A 20,547-nucleotide genomic window follows, 5' to 3' on the forward strand; every position below is an offset into this window, starting at 1 on the left:
ATTAAAGTTTAAAATAACGTTTTGGTTGCCTACGGTTGTTACAAGACATTCGGAATTTTTGCACCATATTTTCTATTTTAAAGAAAGCACAGTCATTGAGTTGGTAAAGCAAATAAAAAACATAAGATTATCATAACATAAGGTTCAAAGGCCATTAAGATTAACATAATATTTTCACTTATGTTATTGTTTTTTAAATACAATGCAGAGAAATCAAATGTCATGTCAATATTGTTTTGATAGCAGGTCAATGTTTGAAGGCGTTGTTTATAATATATCACATAAGGTATGCCCGTGGCTTCGTCTACATATGAGGGTCATAAAAAATGGAATCATAAAATAACCTTTTTATTTTTATTAACACGTTTATTATCTTCACTTATAAATACGTATGTAAGAAAATCTTGGCATCTTATTCTGACCCACTTCCCGGTTTTCGAATGCGATGAAATTTTCCACACGCTCTAAGGTCTGATAACAATACATGACTAGCGTGTTTTTTAGTTCTTTAAACCATATTTTTTTTTATTGTGACCCTTTATATTTTCTCACAACGGCAAGAGAAACAATGGCAAACGTTTAACGGATTTCAGAAAGCATAAAATATACTATTGCCATGCTATGCATTGCTATGTAAGAAGAAGAAGCTTACTAAAGATAGAAGTTTAACATTAGCCCATACAAGGAATACTAAGTAGCTGTCTCTAGTAGGAAAAAAAAGGACTTCATCAATTTAAAAGCAGATAAATTCTGCGAAGACAAGCAGACTTTTTTCAACAATATGTTTTATTCGACTCTCAATCTTGCATCACACTTCTCGACCCAACACACAAAACAGAATTCGGTACACTTATACCTCAAAACTCGGTAGTCGTATCGGCTTGGTAGTCCAAACAACACCGTCAAATTAAACAACCTTGCTATTCATTATCACGTTATCGCATAATCACTCTATCACTAATTTGACGTAATCTTAAGCATATTTTAATTAAGGAACTACAATTCGGTTACATTTCGTACGCAACGTCTTGACAAACGAACCTGTTGTGAAACTTAAAAAAAATAAAATAAGAGAAATAAAATTCTATGAAATGTTCGTGACATCAAAATTTGGAAAGGTGAATGGAGATTTGGCGAAACGATTATTTGAAGCACGCTCAGTGACATTGCTGCAGAAAAAACAGTTTTCACAGAAGGATGTGAACGTGGATGATTTTTTCAAGTTTTATAATGAGAGTGGGCAATTTGAAGACCGGTATAAGCCACTGAAAGACCGAGATTATGACCGGTTTTTAAGCACGAGGGCTTCCCGAAGAGAACCATCGTTGACGAGACAAATGAGTAAGTTGTAGCATTTAATATTATAATTATTTAAATAGTGATGTAGTTTAAGTACTTAAAAGTGTTGGGTTTTATCATCAAGCCCTTAGTGTGCTTTAATTGTGATCAGTGAAATTTGAGAAACCTAAACTCACAAATTTTCTGGAACTCGTTTTTGTCTCCCATCCATAGAACGACCGAAGTGCTTATTCGAACAATTATAGGATTACTTTTTACCCGAAATATGTATATTACTTATGATACTAAAAAAACTTGGTTTTTTATTGGTAAAATAATTGTCAAAATCGATATCTTTAGATCCAGTAATACACACAACAATCTCTCAAACTTTGCCTGTTCATAATACTAGTATTAGTTCCCAAAGATGACTTTATTAAAATGACACATTATGAGTGCAGTAAAATCTTGGCAGTCATTACGCGTAGTCTTAAGTCATAAAGTCTGAAAACCAGCTCCGCCAAATTGTATCGGGTTGCCCGGGTAACTGAGTTGAGGAGATCAGACAGGCAGTCGCTCCACGTAAAACACTGGTACTCAGCTGTATCAGGTTAGACTGGAAGCCGACTCCAACATAGTTGAGAAAATGATGATGATCATGAGCTCAGTAAAATAAACTAAGATCCTTTGCCAAAATTACTTTGTCATGATTGTGCAAAATTTACAATGTATGCATATGTTTATTCATTTACGTAAACGACTAGCCAGAATGTTGATTCTTTTCAACTGTCAACAATTCATAGATTATATTTTTATCAGGTGTTTGTAAAATTATAAGAATCACTTTGAAAAATGCCGGAATGCGTTTAGGTAGGTGTGTAGGGTGCAGTTTCTTATCGTCTGCACAATAACAATTTACACTGATTTGATTTGATTTAATGGTTAGTCAGGGTGATAAGAAAATACATTTTTGTGACAGACATCTGTTCATTATAGTTGTAGTAATATTGTGAGTTTTTTTCAAAATTTGATAAGGCACTGATTTCGATCGAAAAATATATTTTTACTTTTCATACATAGGTTCATACTCACGTTCATACTCTATTATTATATACTTAGAACCGACCTAGCGGAATTGCTATTTTAAGGAACATAAATGTGAAAAATTGGATGTTACAGGCATTCATAATTTAGGTACGGATTAATTCCCTAATTTTAATATAAAAATATTTCCTAAATACCTATATTTCCAATTTCTAGAAACGGCTAACGGCTATAAATGCTGAAAATCATATGACGCGAATAACCTAAGGCTAATCACACATTACCTATCAAAAGTTTAATGACCAATTAATTGCAAAATTGAATGCATTTATTTAAATTAGGGTCACCTACTTGTGTTGGTACCAAAACATGTGTTCTTTTAGAATTTCAGTATAAAAACCATTGGAAACAGAATTCTTAGTTAATTGTCTTAAAAAAAAAACTTATCAAAGAAAAATATAATTGACCCCAAAAACTGAAAAATAAAATAATGTAAATATTTTTCAGAATTTGATCGGAACCGAGAGCGATAATTGGCTCTAAAATTCAGTTTAAATTACTATTGTTTATGCAGTAGAAGATATCATTTTTATCATAACTAATAGTGTTCCTGCGGTTTCACTCGCGTCCCGTGGGAATTACTGCCCGTACTGTAATAAAATATAGCCCATGTTACTCGGAAAGAGTATAGCTTTCCAACAGTGATCGGTTCAGTAGTTTCGGAGCCTTAGGTCGATCTCGAACTAGACTTACGTCATATATTATCGCTATTGGGTGTGAACTTGCAAAGTCATTGGCAATTAATATGCACTATCTGAAACGATCATCTGTCTCAGTTATCTTTAAATATTGTAGAATTTAACAATATGAACCGACTGAATTAAAAAAAACCATAAGTACCTACATAATATCATATTTGTTTCTTCTTATCTATACTAATATTATAAAGCTGAAGAGTTTGTTTGTTTGTTTGTTTGAACGCGCTAATCTCAGGAACTACTGGTCCGATTTGAACAATTCTTTCGGTGTTAGATAGCCCATTTATCGAGGAAGGCTATAGGCTACTTTTTATCCGGGTTCGTGCAGAGGTTCCCACGGGATGCGGGTGAAACCGCTGGCAGAAGCTAGTATAGCATACAGGTGGTTTTCCCGCGGATTCATCGGCGTCCCGTGGGAACTATCGCCCATACCCGCATAAAATATACAGGCTATATTACTCGAGAATAGTCTAAATTTCCAAGTGTGACAGAATTTTTATAATAGTTCCAGGGCCTGCAGTCTCGACAAAGATAGCGATCGCTTAACGACAAAATTCGGTCGATAAGTCCTAACGATCCGATCGTAACGATTTTTGGTAGTCTCTACTGCCAAAACTATCGAGTGTCATCGCAAAGTTACCGAATATTTTCGGTAAGATAACGATTTATCGTTATGTCATAGAATTTCCTTGCGACAGTTTTTGACAGCCCGCTAAGTGATAGCTACTATCGATATCGTTCCTATATTTGTTTATTTTACGTCAGAAAATATTAAATAAATAGTAATTTAATAAATAATGGCTTCTGAATATTTAGCATGGGACTTAGTTGTGCTCGAGCACAGACGCGATGTGCTTATGGGTCGACAAATAGCACGAAACAAGCGAAACGATGAAAATCCCTTGGATTTGGAGGATGGCCAATTTCTTCAAATGTATAGAATTTCAAAGGAAATGTTTCACAGGCTACTAAGTGAACTGCGTCCATCTCTCCAAAGACGACGGCCTTACGGACTTTCTGTGGAGTCCCAAGTAAGTGTCTTTGCGACCTACCGTGCATAAATAATATTTCTATAATATATTTTTTCTTATAACTAAGGTTGAACTTTTTTTAAATTTTCTTCTTATTAGATACTGACGGCACTCCGATTTTACGCATGTGGGTGCTACCAACAACCTGTTGGCTTGCAGTGGGGTTGTAGCATGAGCCAAAAATCTGTTAGCCGAGTCATCCGGGCTGTAACTTCGGCAATAAATGAAAAACTTTTAAGAAAATATATTAAATTTCCAATGACTCAAGGAGAACGCCATGCGGCAAAACAGAAATTTAGAAATGCCCCACAGCCATTCCCAGGGGTAATTGGAGCCATTGATTGCACCCATATAAAAATTTTAGCTCCTAAGACCAATGAGGAGTCTTATGTGAGTGGTCACCATGAGGGCCATTCATTAAATGTGCAAGCTGTAAGTTGACCTTCAGTTCTATAATATCTAAAAATATTGTTTGAAAAATATGTACTTACATATTTAATATATTACAGGTGTGTGACCCTGATCTTATTATTTTAAATATTAATGCTCGATGGCCAGGAGCGAGACATGATGCTCACATATGGGCAAATTCACCGGTGCGCTCAACAATGAAGCGACATTTTGAAAATGGGGACCGCCGTGCTTGGCTGCTTGGTAAATAAATGAACATTATAAATCTGCCTCGAAGAGGTTGCCCATTCGACTTCTGAAATTACTTTGTATTTTTAATCTTTTAGGTGATGATGGATATCCTCTGGAACCGTGGTTAATGACTCCCATAAAACATCAACAGCCTGGCACACCGGAATATAAATATACCGAAGCACACTGCTCAGCTAGGAACATCATAGAAAGATGCTTCGGTGTGCTAAAATCTGTGTTTAGATGTCTATCACACCAACGCCAGTTAATGTACGAACCCTATATGGCTGGCCTAATAATTAACGCATGTGCAGTGCTCCACAATATGCGGATAACATATAAATTACCGGAACCAGAGTCCACCACATCCATGCAGCTGGTGGATAATAGTAGATTCCATGATGATATGTTAGAAGTTACAGGTAACTTATGAACTGATTTTTTATTTTACTATGTATGTATACCTAACACCAATACATTTTATTTTTGTTATGCAGGTTCTGGGCGAGCTGTTGCAGAGCGCATAAGAAGAAGGCTAATTAACACTAGTTTCACATAATTATTATACTTTTTTTCATTTATGTACTGTTTCAAATAAAAAACATTTTATATCATTTATTATTTTTATTTATGTAATTATTTATTGCGTCAGCTATTTTGTTTCCGACTTTTACCAATTGCAGCGTCGCCTCGGCTTGTACCTTGGCTGCCTCAGCCTGCATCTTGGCAGCATCTGCTTGCGCTTGAGCAGCAGTTGCCAGCATCTAAAAAACGTTGGATTTACTGAATGTGTCTTAATGTTCTCTAGCATGCTAGTGTGTATAATAATTAAGAGGAAATTTACACTATAACACACCTTCATTGTAGCAGCATTTGCTTCTGCAACTGCTAGAAATTCTCGTCGAGCTGCACTATATTGCTCAGAAACACTTTGGCGAGGATTCAGATCTGAAAATACCCAAAATTATTGGTATTGTAGGAATTATTGGCTGACCCACCTGCAGAACTAATGTTTTTATTATAAATAAAATTTAAGCTTACTCCTCTTTCTTCTGGGTCTCTGTCGCAGTGGTGGTGTTGATGATGCAACAGTTTCTGTCCTTCTGCCACGTACTGCTGGAATTATCAATTATAACACATTAAATAAAAATCAATGAAAATAAACATAGGTGAGCAAAATAACTGCAACTTACTCATTTGTAGTACTGGCGACTGAGGGGCATCTTGCACTTGTTCTTGGATGGGTGGTGGTGAAGAACCAGCCGTTGCTCTGCTGTCATTGATTGCTAAAATATTTTGTTAATTAATATTTTGGTAACATTAGTGTACAGATGTATACACATAATAAAATATATTATAGCAGTAACCAACTAGTTACTAAAAACTCCAACTTACTTGTTTCAGTCGGTAACAATTCCACAAAATCTCTAGCTGTAATAAAATAAATAGTAACATTAAAATTAAAATAATTATATTTTGAATTGAGTACCTATTAATTTAAAAACTTACCCTGAGAATGAGGTAAGGTGAGAACCTCAGAGATTACCACCCCAGCCTCCATCTCATGTTGTAATAACTGTAAATAACAATAAAAGTATTTTTAGTGTTATCAACATTCAAAGATTGAGAATATTAAATTGTATTGAATACAATAATCACAACTTACATCTTCCTCTGGCATAGCGTCCGGGCAGTCTGTCCCAAAGGAATAATCTGCCCCAACTATTGAAATTATCCGGCTCTCGGCCTCGGTCAGGGGAGCAGTGCTGACGCCTCGGTTGCCGGTACGTTTTTGTTCTTTTTTTAATTTTGCCGCCTTACTGCAAGCGCGGCTTTTTAAGTCTCTCCAAACCTACAATTAGAATAATTAACTCAAGTAAATAATAAAAAAAAACTGACGTGGCATGTACATGCTTATAATTAAAACCAATTCAATCTTTGAAAAAGACTTACCGTCATCCACTGCTCTGGTGTCTTTCTAGACCCGTTAGGGAGATTATTGAGCTCCTCGGCAACCTCCCTCCAGCCCGTTTCGAAATTTTCCCGGCCCTGCAAGCCGGTAAATTTCCGCGTGTGCAAATATGGACGCGCTTCTAATATTGATAGTAGTGCATCAATTTGAGCGGGTGTAACACGAGGGCTACGCAGACGCTTACGCCTGAAACATTAAAGTAGTCATTATGTAAACACAGAATACTTCGGATGTATACAAAGTATTCAATTTAGTAAGTACCAAGAATAGGAATAAAAAATTCTCGTTGTAGATGTACTTACCTGACGCTCAAGCTGCTGGCACCCGGCAGGCCTGCGCCTGTTTCAATGACTTCACCGTCCATGAATAGTAATGAATACACCGTTCTCCTTTATTATTATTATAAATCAAACCAATGTTCAAGTGCACAAACAAACTTGACATTGACAGTTTGTTTATGTTCTATGTCTGTATTGCAAGTACGCAAACTATTAAGATCTTTAATATGTGTTTTCTTAAAAAACGGTATGTTTTACTTACACGGTTCGATGCAAAAAGTTTTAATATGATAAGGTTCATCTATTTTCTTTATAATTGTCAAAGGAAACAAAATTGGTTGTGCAAATCTTGTCTACCATTTCTCCCTATAATACAAGGATTTTTTTTACATGCAACATTTTAATACAAATTCACCGCACTATGAATACGGTTTTCGCTATCGTACCGACACGAATATGTCATGATAATTAGCGATGTTGCCCGCTATCTCGGCTGTCGAGACTTGCGTTTATCGTTACTGTCGTTATGGCAAGCGAATATTTTCGTTAATATTTAGCGACTGTCAGTTTGCGATCGAATCGCTATCTTATGTCGAGACTGCAGGCCCAGTACCTAGTTTCAGAGCCTGGCCTAGCTTCTGATAGCGGTTTCACCCGCATCCCGTGGGAACTACTTCCCGTACCGGGATAAAAAGTAGCCTATAGCCTTCCTCGATAAATGGGCTATATAACACTGAAAGAAATTTTCAATTCGGACCAGTAGTGCCTGAGATTAGCGCGTTCAAACAAACAAACAAACTCTTCAGCTTTATAATATTAGTATAGATTAATTTTACGAACCTTCTGGAAAAAAAGAAAAAAAGTCATAAAATTTTATGAAAATGGAAATTTCGGGTCATTGTTTGAATAACCTGATTCATTTCTCACAATAATTAAAATATTTGGTTGCTGAAATAAAGTACATTACTAAACGAATCCATTGACTCTTTAAACATAAAATATAAACATGTTAACAATGTAAATTAATTCTCAGAGCTTATCGAAATAAAACATTTAAATAATTAAATACGGGGCCATACGATACAATAATTGTATTCAGTAAAAATAATACGGTCAATTGCCAGACGGAATGGACTAGAATTGAAAAAAAAAACTACGTAAAAAGACTCTAGAAAAAAAGACTATTGTTGTTTATTATAATTACTAGCTTCCGCCCGCGGCTTCGCCCGCGTTAAGTTCGGTTATTACGCGTTTCCAAGAGAACTCTTCCAAAGTCTGGGATAAAAATTATCCTATATTCTTTATCAAGGTCAACTTTATCTCTGTACCAAATTTTATTAAAATCATTTCAGTGGTTTAGACGTGAAAGCGTAACAGACAGACAGAGTTACTATCGCATTTATAATATTAGTAGGGATTGCTCGCCTCGCTCATACTTAGGTAACTCAGAGACTGGAAGTAGCTCTAGAAGGATTTTTTCAAATAGGTCCAATAGTTTCTGAAATTCACGCCACAAAATTAGCACTTTCAGGCAACTTTACAATATTTTTACCAACTTACAGATTAATATCGGTGCAATATTTTAACCTGAAAAGATTAAAACCAGACAACACAACTTCTACATTATAAGTATGGAAAATCAAAAACACAAAATACATATTTAATATCAAAATCACGGAATCTATAAAAAACCTTGTCTCGTAGATAAGAACTTAGATTAAAACTAAAATTGTTTGTTTCCTATTTCCTAGGGTATATTTTCAATGTCAGCGCGTATTTTCCCTTTTCGATTAGAGTACATAAAGTATGCACCATTTATCAGATCTGCGTTAATTAATTGATTTAATGATATAAAAGGCGCTGACAGATAAGAAGTTCAGTTTGTATGTCTGTGATTTGAAAATTATCTGCTCGGCTATCGAAAATGCATACTTTTTGAGCACGGGAAATGATAACGATTGCCGTGTCTCGTCGGAATAATATTTTTTAATTGATTTACTAAGAAAATAGATTAAAGCAAAAAAAAAAACATTTAACAAATTAATACAAGTTTTCCGATAAAGTAAATCGAAATTAGATTAACTTAGTCATACATACCCTAAGGTCAAAGGCTCTTAGGGCCAAAGCCTGCTGGGTTTGTTACCGCGGCTCTGGTACACAATGGTTTCCCGAAGGAACATACTTAGTCGATTTGAGTCAGTAACACACTGACACCGAATCAGCAAGCTGAAGTGGCAGTGGGCTGGCCATATTAGCCGAAGAACCGATAACCGTTGGGGTAAACGAGTTCTAGAGTGGAGACCACGCCTCGGCAAACGTAGTGTAGGACGTCCTCAGGCACGGTGGAGTGATGACTTGCGCAAGACGGCTGGCAGGAGCTGGATGCGAGCAGCCGAAAATCGATCTCAGTGGCGTGCACTTAGGGCACGCCACCATCGTGGCGGTAAGTCCCCTCTTTGAGGAGTGGCTCGGGAGGAGTCACGGCGCCCTCACGTACCGCATGACGCAGGTCCTCACCGGACACGGTTGTTTCGGGAGGTACCTGCACCGCATCGGTCGTGAGGAGGCGCCCGGGTGTCACCATTGTGCGGACAGCCCCGAGGACACGGTGGACCACACAGTCCAGGTGTGCCCCGCATGGGAGGGGCACCGCCGGGTCCTCGTCGAGGCTTTGGGCGGCGGCGACCTCTCGCGTCCGGCCCTGGTTCAGGCCATGGTCCGGGGCGAGAGGGAATGGGATGCCGTCGCCTCCTTCTGCGAAGCGGTCATGCTCGAGAAGGAGGAGGCGGAACGCCAGAGAGTTCGCACCTCTCATCCCGGCCGCCGCGCTGGACCAGGTAGACACCATGGGCGCCGGGTGTCGCGAGATGACTCCCGGCCACCGTAGGCGTGGGTCTGTGGGCGGTGAGTTCGGGTGGCTCATCGTCCCTCTGTCTTTCTAGACGACAGACCCGTGTCGACGGCGCGCGTTGTTCCACGCGCTCCTCAAAGAGATGTCAGCAACCCCAGCGGGGCCCAGCAGGGCCAAGGCCTGCCGGGGCTGCGGGTTGTTCGAAAGAGATACCGCGGCCCTGGTACATAAAAGGCTTATGACGGAACACGACGATTTTAGTCAGTAAGAGTCTGACACTCCCTCACCGCTGCTAACCCACAGCGGGAGGGGTCATTTGATGATTTTACGTCGATTAAAAAAAAAAAAAAAGTGGCGTGCACTTGGAGAGGCCTATGTCCAGCAGTGGACTGCCATAGGCTGATGATGATGATGACACTGACACTCCCTCATGCTGCACCCATCTGATATTTTCCCACCTTATGGTTACCTATATTTCCGCCAAAAATAGGGTCACAATTACCTTTTATCTTGTATTAAGGAACCAAATACTTACTTCCAATGCCGCGTTACAGATAACCCGGTACCCAGTAAATGACACTTACAATTAAATCAGTAAGCCACGTAATTACTACCTAAACAAATAGCAATAACAATAAATATTCATGACTAGATAAGACAATAGGGGGCGTGGAAAACACAAATATTTCGTACAAACATTTAGCACTGTTTTCTAATTTCTAAATTCTGTGGAAAGTGTCGATGGCCAAATAATAAAAGGAGGTTTATGATTTATGTCCTTACTAGCTTCCGCCCGTAGCTTCGCCCGCGTAGAGTTCGGTTATATCGCGTTTCCAAGAGAATTCTTCAAAAGTCCTTGATAAAAACTATCCTATGTTCTTTCTCAAGGTTAACCCTGTCTCTGTACCAAATTTTATTAATATCAGTTCATTGGTTTAGACGTGAAAGCGTAACAGACAGACAGACAGATAGATTTACTTTCGCATTTATAACATTAGTAGGGATTTAATTTACTTTTACTTCAGTTTCTTTATGAGTCTACCTTATAGAAGACGTATTTTTCGGGATGATAATCAACTACCTTTAAGATCATATATAACTACAGGCGTTAGGATATTTAAAAAGTCTCAAAATTGCTGTATTGGTATTTTTTCCGAAAACAGAATAAAAAAAAGGATCCAAAACGAAAACACTGATGAATTTCCTTGTTATTTTTTTAATGCGCAGTTTGTGACGTATGTTAGATAATGTTGATAAAGTAGCATCTCAGTTTGCTTTGAGATTTGTTTGTTTGTTTGCGTGAAGCACACACATCCGTCAACGAAAAGATGATAAGAGTATTAATTACTTGGTCAACATTTCAGAGAGAGGGTGTGTCTTGTTTACTATACTGCTGGTATAAACAATTTTCGTTTTTTATTATTGAGCTGAGGTTTTCACTTTACATAATAATGGTGGGTAGCACCAAGTAAATAGGTAACAATGATAGTACCAAAATCTTACCAGCCTAATTGGTCAAATCGCCAATTTGATTTTTCTGAGTATCATTATAGTTTCACGGTGCTTGCTAACCACTCTAATTCCAAGCATGTAAGTAGCCAGTATCTGGCAGCTGTATCCGGTTAGACTGGTAGCCGACAGAAAAGGCTGGGAAGATGTATTAGGTTACACAACCGTACACCACAACATCCCAGCACTTATTAAAAGCAAATAGGCAAAACACATGAACGAATGAATATCGCTAACATCTAAATATTTATTCCAGCATCACTAGCCTACAAAGTGGGCAAGGACATGATCTCGTTGGCGGAAGGTATGCCGAATGAGCAGGTGTTCCCTTACAAGAGGCTGGCTCTAGACACGCGGTTCTCAAGCCTGGTGCTGGAAGGGAAGGAACTTGCTGCCGCATTGCAGTATTTGCCGTCACAGGGGTTAGTAAAAGCTGGTATTCTTTAGCCTATGAGTACTCTGCAAACTAAACAGTCGGTAGACCGTTGGCCTGGTGGCTGAAAAAAAAGAAACTCCAAAGAAACCTCTGCTCAGTTTGATTCCTAAAAGCAAGAGTTCGAGTATCACGAAATAGTTTGTCACGATGTTCGTGAGAAGTGGATGATGGAGGATGATTATTTTTTAAAGATCTCTTCACTTCTTCCTACATACGTACATATACGTAGGTGTATAACGTCGACGACGTCATAATGCCGAGCTGCAGTGCTGACGGTCCCGGGTTCGGTTCCCGGCACGGTCAACATTTGTGTGATGAACATACTTGTTGGCTTTGGTCTATGTGTTATACTATGTATTTATATGTAAAAGTGTAAAGTATATGTTTCTATTTATCAGTTGTGTTAGCATCCAAAACACAAGCTAATAAATACCATGGGGCTAACCGACCGTATGTGAGGGTATCGCAATATTAAAAAATAATAACTGTGTAGGTATACACTATTCTATATACTTTCAGGCTACCAGCATTACTGTCAGAACTCCGCAAGTTCCAATCAGAGGCTCATCGTCCACCAGAGTTGCCGCGAGACATCCTCGTGACGAACGGGTCGCAGCATGGCATCTACCAATGCGTGGAACTACTGCTGGAGCCGGGAGATCCTGTCCTTACCAGCGAGTTCGCTTATACTGGCTTTCATGGCGCTGTGAGTATTTTTGAGCAATTTTTACAGTGGAAAGCGGGGGTTATCGTTCCTACAGTTTTAGAATAAGTAATTATGTATAGGTTGCCGGCATAGTCTTATTACTACTTATAACTTCCTCGTTGGTCTAGCTGTTGAGCTCTATTCCCGGGTCGGATCCAAATCGTTTTGTGGATATTAGAAACTCTCTCAAGTCTCAAAGTAGCCCGTGGCTCGGAAGTTAGTGATGGATTCACCCATGCATAGGAGAGCACGTTAATGTCAGTCCCGCTTGTGATTTCTTTATGTCTAATTAATGTCATATAAAATACACAAAAACAATTAAATAAATAAATAATAAATCTTTATTAGGCAGTCCAAAGTTTACAGTGTATTTCTTATCTAACTTGACTTGTTCAACTTTCCTTCCAGCTCAGGCCGTACCAGCCCGAAATTTTGGGGATCCCAGAAGATAAAGATGGTATGCTACCAGAGACTTTAGACTCAGTCCTTGCTGACCGGCTCCGACGAGGTCTGAAGATGCCGAAGATGCTATACATCACACCTACGGGAAGTAATCCCACTGGGACAGTTCTTCCTGAGGATAGAAGGAGACGGATCTATGAGCTGGCCTGCAAATATGACTTCTTGATCGTGGAAGACGATCCTTATATATTTTTGAATTATTCTGACGTGAGTATTTTGAGCATTTATGAAGATTTAAGCAAGATATACCACTACAAGAAGGAGTTTAATGTAAACAAATAGTAAAAGTATGGTAGACAAACGATTGTTTTAAAAATATGTTTTAGTTACATATAACATATCAGAAAATCAAACACTAGGTAATTAGTTGAAGTTTTCATGCGAATATTAATAATAAGATATTACTGACTGGCTGTTTTTCCGCAGTTTTACCCGCGTTCCGTGAGAACTACTGACCGTATCCGGATAAAATATAGCCCAATATCCTCGAGCTTTACGAAAGTGAATGAATTTTTCAAATCAGTATAGTTTTAGTCTCCGATCAAATAATTCTTTGATCTGAGGTTTTAGTTAAGTAATTACTAGCGACCCGCTCCGGTTTCGCACGGGATAACCGTATTTCCCGTACGTACCAACGTTGCGTAGTTTTAAAGAGTTAAGGATACGTAGGGATATATTGATAGAGAAAGCGACTTTGTTTTATACTACTAGTATGTAGTGATGCTACTTTGGAAGAATGTAGTTATTCAACAGTGAATGAATTTTTTAAATCGGTTTTGTAGTTTAGTAGTGCGAGACCGTTAGTTAATCAAACCCTTTGCCCCATTTCAGCATAACGTTCCATCATTCCTATCCATGGACACGTGCGGTCGCGTGCTACGTCTAGACTCCGTGTCGAAGGTGGTCAGCGCTGGTCTGCGAGGAGCCTGGATAACTGCCCCCAAGCCACTGCTGGAGAGGTTGGAACTGCACTCCCAGGTTGAACTGTTGCACTCCTGTACTTTGAGTCAGGTGAGGTGAATTGTCAAGTTTCATTAGACGTTCCAAAACTACTGATTTGGTTAAACTAAAAATAGTAAATATAGCTTATATACCATGCTTAAGGCGACGAATTGGTCAACAATAATTCCATAACCGGCACGCGCATCTAAGGCGCCAAAAGGGGTCGGAGCGTCTGAGCGGGGCGAGGATTACAATAGGCGCGCTAGCTTATAACTAAAAGTCGTAAGCGACAAAATGGTTTTGTAATTTTATTATTTAGAAATGATAATTTAATAAAAATTCTTTCTACAATTTTAAAGAGTATGTATATACTCAACTACTAAAAAAGTTAAGAGGCTTAAATCGGTCCCGTTTGCCCATAATATGTGAATCTCTTTTTAAAAAGAGGTATGTTTGATATATTTTTCTCTGTTATAAAAGTTACCTAATCATGTTTCTACGTCTAACAAAATAAGGTTTATATCATGAACTTTCAGGTAACCAAGTTGTATTTTGATCCGTTTTGTATTTACTGAGAAAAATTGAGATCCTTGGCGCCAAAAATTCCAATTCGTCCTCTTAAACATATAACTTGAACTTCAGAACAACACATCGTTTAAGATTTATTTGGGAAAAGGCAAGCAGATGATGAGAACTAGCATGTTCTGAAAATGTATAGTTTGACCAGTAGTCACGTGTTCTTACTACTTAGTTGTCATTTCTCAAGTTCAAAATACGGAGATCCTTAAGCTATCGTTGTTTATACTTATATTTAGTACTAACTTAATTATCTTGGACAAAGTATAAGCATTGCCATCCAGGGTGGCAATGCTGCCAGCCTTTTGGGCACGTACTAGGTAGACAGAGAATAGGAGTATTTTGATGCTTTTTAGTTTAGTGCAAATTTCTCTTTTATTATATACTTTTTTGTAAATAACTCTGTGCTTATTGTTCTAATTTAAAAAAAAAATCTTTCCAGGCGATACTCTTAGAACTGGTAAAAAACCGCAAATCCTTCGCGTCCCACCTGACATTCGCTCGTGACTTTTACAAGCAACGCCGGGACGCGCTACATAGTGCACTGAAGCCTCTTCAACGTCTAGCGCCCTTCGAGTATCCTACCGCTGGCCTGTACTTCTGGCTGAGAGTCAATGGCGTTGATGATGTTTATAATATGGTAAGAATATTTATATCTCTACTTGTGACCCGCCGCGGCTTCGCACGGGTGCTGGACGTTATTACAATATTTAACCTACCTTCCTTTTCAATCACTTTATGGTCTATCTAATAAAAAAACCGCATCTAAATACGTTGCGTAGTTTAAAAGATTTAAGCATACGATAAGGGATAGGTATAGGGACAGACCACAGGACAGACAAAGACTTTGTTTTGTTCTATGCAGTGATATATCGGGTGTGTCGTTCATAATCACATTAAATTAAATGCGTTAATATACTGGTTAATATATGTCGATTAACACAAAGATAAAAGAAAAATACGTACAAATAAAAAAATGTTTTTTTCAAACAAAGTAAATGGAATAAATATGTGCAAAAATTAGAACACCATATAAATGTCAGTCATTACAAACAACTGAAATTGTCCCTTGAAAACTGACAGCTGTCAACTGATCAAAACATACGATACTCCTAACTTTATCTCTGCTTTACACATGATGTTGTAAATTATAAAAACGGAAAATGACTCCTGTGGTTAAACCACTGAATGGATTAGGTTATTTTTTTTACAATTCGCCATAGAATATCATAAAGTATATGCGATAGGATTTAATGTGATTGTGAACGACACACCCGATATATCAAATTAAGTCACATTTCGTTGTAATTTACAATACAAGAACAGGCTCACCTATCCAAACCAGATTTGTTCGGACTATTTAGTGGATGGTTAAATGTGAAGTTTGCATAAAATCGGTTTTTGAGCAAAACATCAAATTCTAGTTCTTTAATTTATAATTTCATTTTTCATCTAAGAATCTTGCTGCTTCAGTAATTCAGGTTTATTTAATTAAATTTTCCCTTTATTTCCAGGTATTCCACACAGCTTTCGAGCGTGGGCTCATGTTGGTACCTGGTCAAGCATTTTTATACGATACTAGCGCCCCCTGTCCATATCTGCGGTTAACGTTTAGCAAGATTCGAGTCGAAGATATGGACGCGGCCGTGAGCACGCTAGCTGACGTAATCCGCTATGAACAACAGCGAGCCGAACAGAAACCAAAAAGAGTCGCTACTGAAGGATAGATGGCGCTGTTTTAAGTTTATATTCACTCAGAATATTAGTCGTTGTTTTTAGTTATTAAATTAAGGTGATCTTCACACTGCCCCGCATCACGCTGCATCTTGCGTGTCGACGCACCTACGCGCGTCCCTGCGGGAGTGCAGATCTGCATCATCGTGCGGGTTTTTCACGCACTCACGCGAGTAGGTGCGTTTTGTAAATTCACGCACAGCGAGTTCCATTTTCAAATATACACGTCACGCCCATTCAAAATCACGCGCGGCATTGCGGGATTCAGTGTGCCATACCTTGCGTCTCGCCCCGCACCTACGCGCGGGGGTGCGTGTTTCTCCGCATGTATGTGCGTGATCCGCATGAACGCGCGTGGATGCATTTTCAGTGTGTTGGACTATGCGTGTTTTCCATACAAACGGAGATATTTCCATACAACGGAAAAAAAACGCATCCACGCACTACGCTGCATCATGCGGGGCAGTGTGATAATCGCCTAAGATTTTTAATAGTAAAAATACCAAAAAAAATCAACGTATTTTACGTCACAAATCTAGAGGAGAATAAGGTGATCTTCACACTGCCCCGCATCACGCTGCATCTTGCGTGTCGACGCACCTACGCGCGTTCCTGCGGGAGTGCAGATCTGCATCATCGTGCGGGTTTTTCACGCACTCACGCGCGTAGGTGCGTTTTGTAAATTCACGCACAGCGAGTTCCATTTTCAAATATACACGTCACGCCCATTCAAAATCACGCGCGGCATTGCGGGATTCAGTGTGCCATACCTTGCGTCTCGCCCCGCACCTACGCGCGGGGGTGCGTGTTTCTCCGCATGTATGTGCGTGATCCGCATGAACGCGCGTGGATGCATTTTCAGTGTGTTGGACTATGCGTGTTTTCCATACAAACGGAGATATTTCCATACAACGGAAAAAAACGCATCCACGCACTACGCTGCATCATGCGGGGCAGTGTGATAATCGCCTTATTTGTATTGGCATTTACTAAACTGTCATCAACTCAATTAAATGTCTTATAGTTAATTTAAAATATCAAATTAATGTAGGTAAGTAATATTAATATAAAACGATGTGAGTTTAGATAAAATAATGTATTTATTGTGATGAGCAAAGTGTAATATTTATCTCGTAACTACTACTACTTAATTAATTCTTAAGATAAAAAAAGTGTTTTATAATTTATTTTAAGTCTCTTTATAGTAAACGATTTACTAAGTACGTAATATAATTAAATAATGTAAAAATACTTAAACTATATTTTCTTAAAATGTACTTACGTAATTAATTAAACATGGTGCAGCTACTGGTCGCTAGATGTCGCAGCGTGCGACGTTTTATTTAAAATATCATGAATAGGAGCCGATGCTGTAAATAAGATAAACAGAACTTTTGTTAATAAAAGGAATTAAAATTATCATTCGTATCATTTCTTCAAAGGATTATTTTTAGAAGGATTTTATACTTTAGGATTCGATATAAACTTTACCTTAGTCTCGGACAAAGTTAATGCTCTAACTAAACCCTTTTTGATAAGATTTTTACTTCTATAAGAAGATGGTTTGATTTTAACTACTATACTAAATAGAATACTAACTAGTATACCTAAAAACGTAGATATAAATAAAAATTCAAAATCAATAACTATCTGGCTTGAGCTTTGACGGCAAAATGTTTGCATAGGTCTTAAGAGTCAGAAATTAAGGTACGTTGTGCCTAACATTACTTCTTCTAGGCAGGTACATTCTTAGTCCTAAGTACCTATTTAATTATCATGTCCTTGACAATGCTAGTGACCATACTTTAAGGAAAACCTGCAAAATACCAAGACCAATGTGCATTTATCTTCGGCACAGAGCATTCCGTGAGAATATTATTGTACTTTAACCCAACTATATTTTTTTACGTGCACGCTCACCCTGGTCTTGAAAATACTTAATACGGACTGATTTCAGGACAATAAATGCAAATGCAAAAATCGTCGTATTGTTATTATTTTACATCTATACCTACTCAAAAAACTCAAAAAACTCAATTTTTTTTATTTCAAATAGGCCTATAAAAGCTCTTTCGACACGTCAAAGTTATGTGCACGGTTTCAAAGAGTTGGTCTCATGGAGAAGAACCGGCAAGAAACTCCATGGACACTCTTTTTAAAGAAAATAAAATTAATTACATATTTCATACAGTTTTCTATCTAGTCCTGAGAATGTTGTACAATACAAATTGAGCTAAAAATGTATTAATAAATTATACAAAATAATTTTAGTGCAATTTTTACTAGAAAAATAATTTATACAATTCAAAGAAAAGATATGTATACTGGGTAATCAAGTTTTCAAACAGATACTTCAATAAGTGGTCTTCTTGGCTGGTCTGGGCGGCGGCAGTCCCGTGCCCGTGGTCGCCGGGGAAGCCACATGTGCAGAGAAAAATAAAAAACAAATTAATTTAACGCCAGGCATCACTGTCATTAATGTAATCCTGGATTAACAACTACTAATAACTCCTTCTCAACCTATAAATATCCTAGCTGTATTTTGAAGTCTTTCAGTGTTAGTTAAGTAGCTTATTTATTGAGATTGAGTGCCTCGTTGGTCTAGTGGTCGCAAGCGCGGCTGCTGTGCTCGAGGTCTCGGGTTCGATTCCCAGGACGGGCCGAAATCGCTTTGTGGGTTTTCTTAAAAACTTTCACAAAGCAGCCCGTAGTCTGGAAGTTGGTGATTGATTCAACCGTGCATCGGAGAGCACGTAAATGTCGGTCCTGCGCCTGATCTCTTTCCGGTCGTGTCGGATTGCCGTCCCATCGGTTTATGAGAGTGAAGGAATAGGGAGTGCACCTGTGTCTGCGCAGCTGATATACCCGCGTAGAAATATATAGGGGAGTACATAGAGCGTACATAAGGAAATACCTAGGGGAGTACATAGAGCGTATATAAGGAAATAATTAGTGAAGTACATAAGGAAATATATAGGGGAGTACATAGAGTGTACATAAAGAAATACATAGGGGAGTACATAGAGCGTACATAAGGAAATACATAGTGAAGTACATAAGGAAATATTTAGGGGATTACATAGAGTGTACATAAGGAAATACATAGGGGAGTACATAAGGAAATACATAGGGGAGTACATAGAGCGTCCATAAGGAAATACATAGGGGAGTACATAGAGTGTGCATAAGGAAATAAATAGGGGAGTACATAGAGTTTACATAAGGAAATACATAGTGGAGTACATAAGGAAATATATAGGGGGGTACATAAGGAAATATATAGGGGAGTACATAGAGTATACATAAGGAAATATATAGGGAGTACATAGAGTGTACATAAGTAAATACATAGTGAAGTACATAAGGAAATATTTAGGGGAGTACATAGAGTATACATAAGGAAATATATAGGGAGTACATAGAGTGTACATAAGTAAATACATAGGGGAGTACATAAGGAAATATACAGGGGAGTACATAAGGAAATATATAGGGGAGTACATAGAGTGTATATAAGGAAATAATTAGTGAAGTACATAAGGAAATATATAGGGGAGTACATAGAGTGTACATAAGGAAATATATAGGGGAGTACATAGAGCGTACTTAAGGAAATACATAGGGGAGTACATAGAGCGTACATAAGGAAATACATAGTGGAGTACATAAGGAAATATATAGTGGAGTACATAGAGCGTATATAAGGAAATACATAGGGGAGTACACAGAGTGTATACAAGGTGTTGATTTGCATTTGTGCCATACTTCAGGAGGAGGACATAAAAAACGTAAATAATCGATTGGAATTACAGTAGATGGGAAATAACTAATATGCACTGCTTTTTTTGTCATTGTAATGTCGTGGTATTTCCGAAGTAATCCAATTTTATGAATGAAATTTATGAGTGATCGTTGCGTATGCTTTGTGTTTGCGTTTGTATGAGGGTGCAGCACGGTTTTAACGCCAGTAACATACGCGCCAAGTTTAAATAAGGCTAGATGACATTAACGGAATGCCGAAAAAAAATTAGAGAAAAAAAATTACGTACCAATTTTTTTATTGATTTGGGTCGAGAATCATTAGCATAATTACCTCCTTGAATATGGCACGGATGCAAATCAACAGCTTGTATAAAGAAATACATAGGGGAGTACATAGAGGGTACATAAGGAAATAAATAGGGGAGTACATAGAGCGTACATAAGGAAATACATAGGGGAGTACATAGAGTGTACAGAAGGAAATACATAGGGGAGTACACAGAGTGTATATAAAGAAATACATAGGGGAGTACATAGAGGGTACATAAGGAAATATATAGGGGAGT

At 38.0% G+C, this 20,547-nt stretch overlaps 3 protein-coding genes across 3 annotated transcripts; 2 read left to right on the top strand and 1 right to left on the bottom strand.

The window, feature by feature from the left end:
- The first annotated feature begins 999 nt into the window (after positions 1-999).
- Positions 1,000-17,638, top strand: LOC124642315 (kynurenine/alpha-aminoadipate aminotransferase, mitochondrial). The gene is made up of 9 exons (XM_047180694.1): positions 1,000-1,341; positions 11,620-11,785; positions 12,319-12,505; positions 12,914-13,174; positions 13,799-13,978; positions 14,928-15,125; positions 16,000-16,277; positions 16,703-16,767; positions 17,192-17,638. The coding sequence occupies exons 1-7, from the start codon at positions 1,092-1,094 to the stop codon at positions 16,210-16,212; spliced, it is 1,455 nt and encodes a 484-aa protein (XP_047036650.1). The 5' UTR covers positions 1,000-1,091; the 3' UTR covers positions 16,213-16,277; positions 16,703-16,767; positions 17,192-17,638.
- Positions 3,583-5,367, top strand: LOC124642316 (putative nuclease HARBI1). The gene is made up of 5 exons (XM_047180695.1): positions 3,583-4,111; positions 4,211-4,543; positions 4,621-4,765; positions 4,849-5,175; positions 5,251-5,367. The coding sequence occupies exons 1-5, from the start codon at positions 3,878-3,880 to the stop codon at positions 5,310-5,312; spliced, it is 1,101 nt and encodes a 366-aa protein (XP_047036651.1). The 5' UTR covers positions 3,583-3,877; the 3' UTR covers positions 5,313-5,367.
- On the bottom strand, positions 5,363-7,607 carry LOC124642317. The gene is made up of 9 exons (XM_047180696.1): positions 7,028-7,607; positions 6,707-6,911; positions 6,420-6,605; positions 6,263-6,329; positions 6,149-6,184; positions 5,947-6,039; positions 5,795-5,869; positions 5,610-5,701; positions 5,363-5,517 (listed from the first exon to the last, which is right to left on the bottom strand). Exons 1-9 carry the CDS (start codon positions 7,087-7,089, stop codon positions 5,365-5,367), a joined length of 969 nt encoding a protein of 322 aa, XP_047036652.1. The 5' UTR covers positions 7,090-7,607; the 3' UTR covers positions 5,363-5,364.
- Positions 17,639-20,547: the final 2,909 nt, after the last annotated feature.

This window comes from Helicoverpa zea, chromosome 24 (assembly GCF_022581195.2).
Source record: "Helicoverpa zea isolate HzStark_Cry1AcR chromosome 24, ilHelZeax1.1, whole genome shotgun sequence".
NCBI classification, from domain to species: Eukaryota; Metazoa; Arthropoda; class Insecta; order Lepidoptera; family Noctuidae; genus Helicoverpa; species Helicoverpa zea.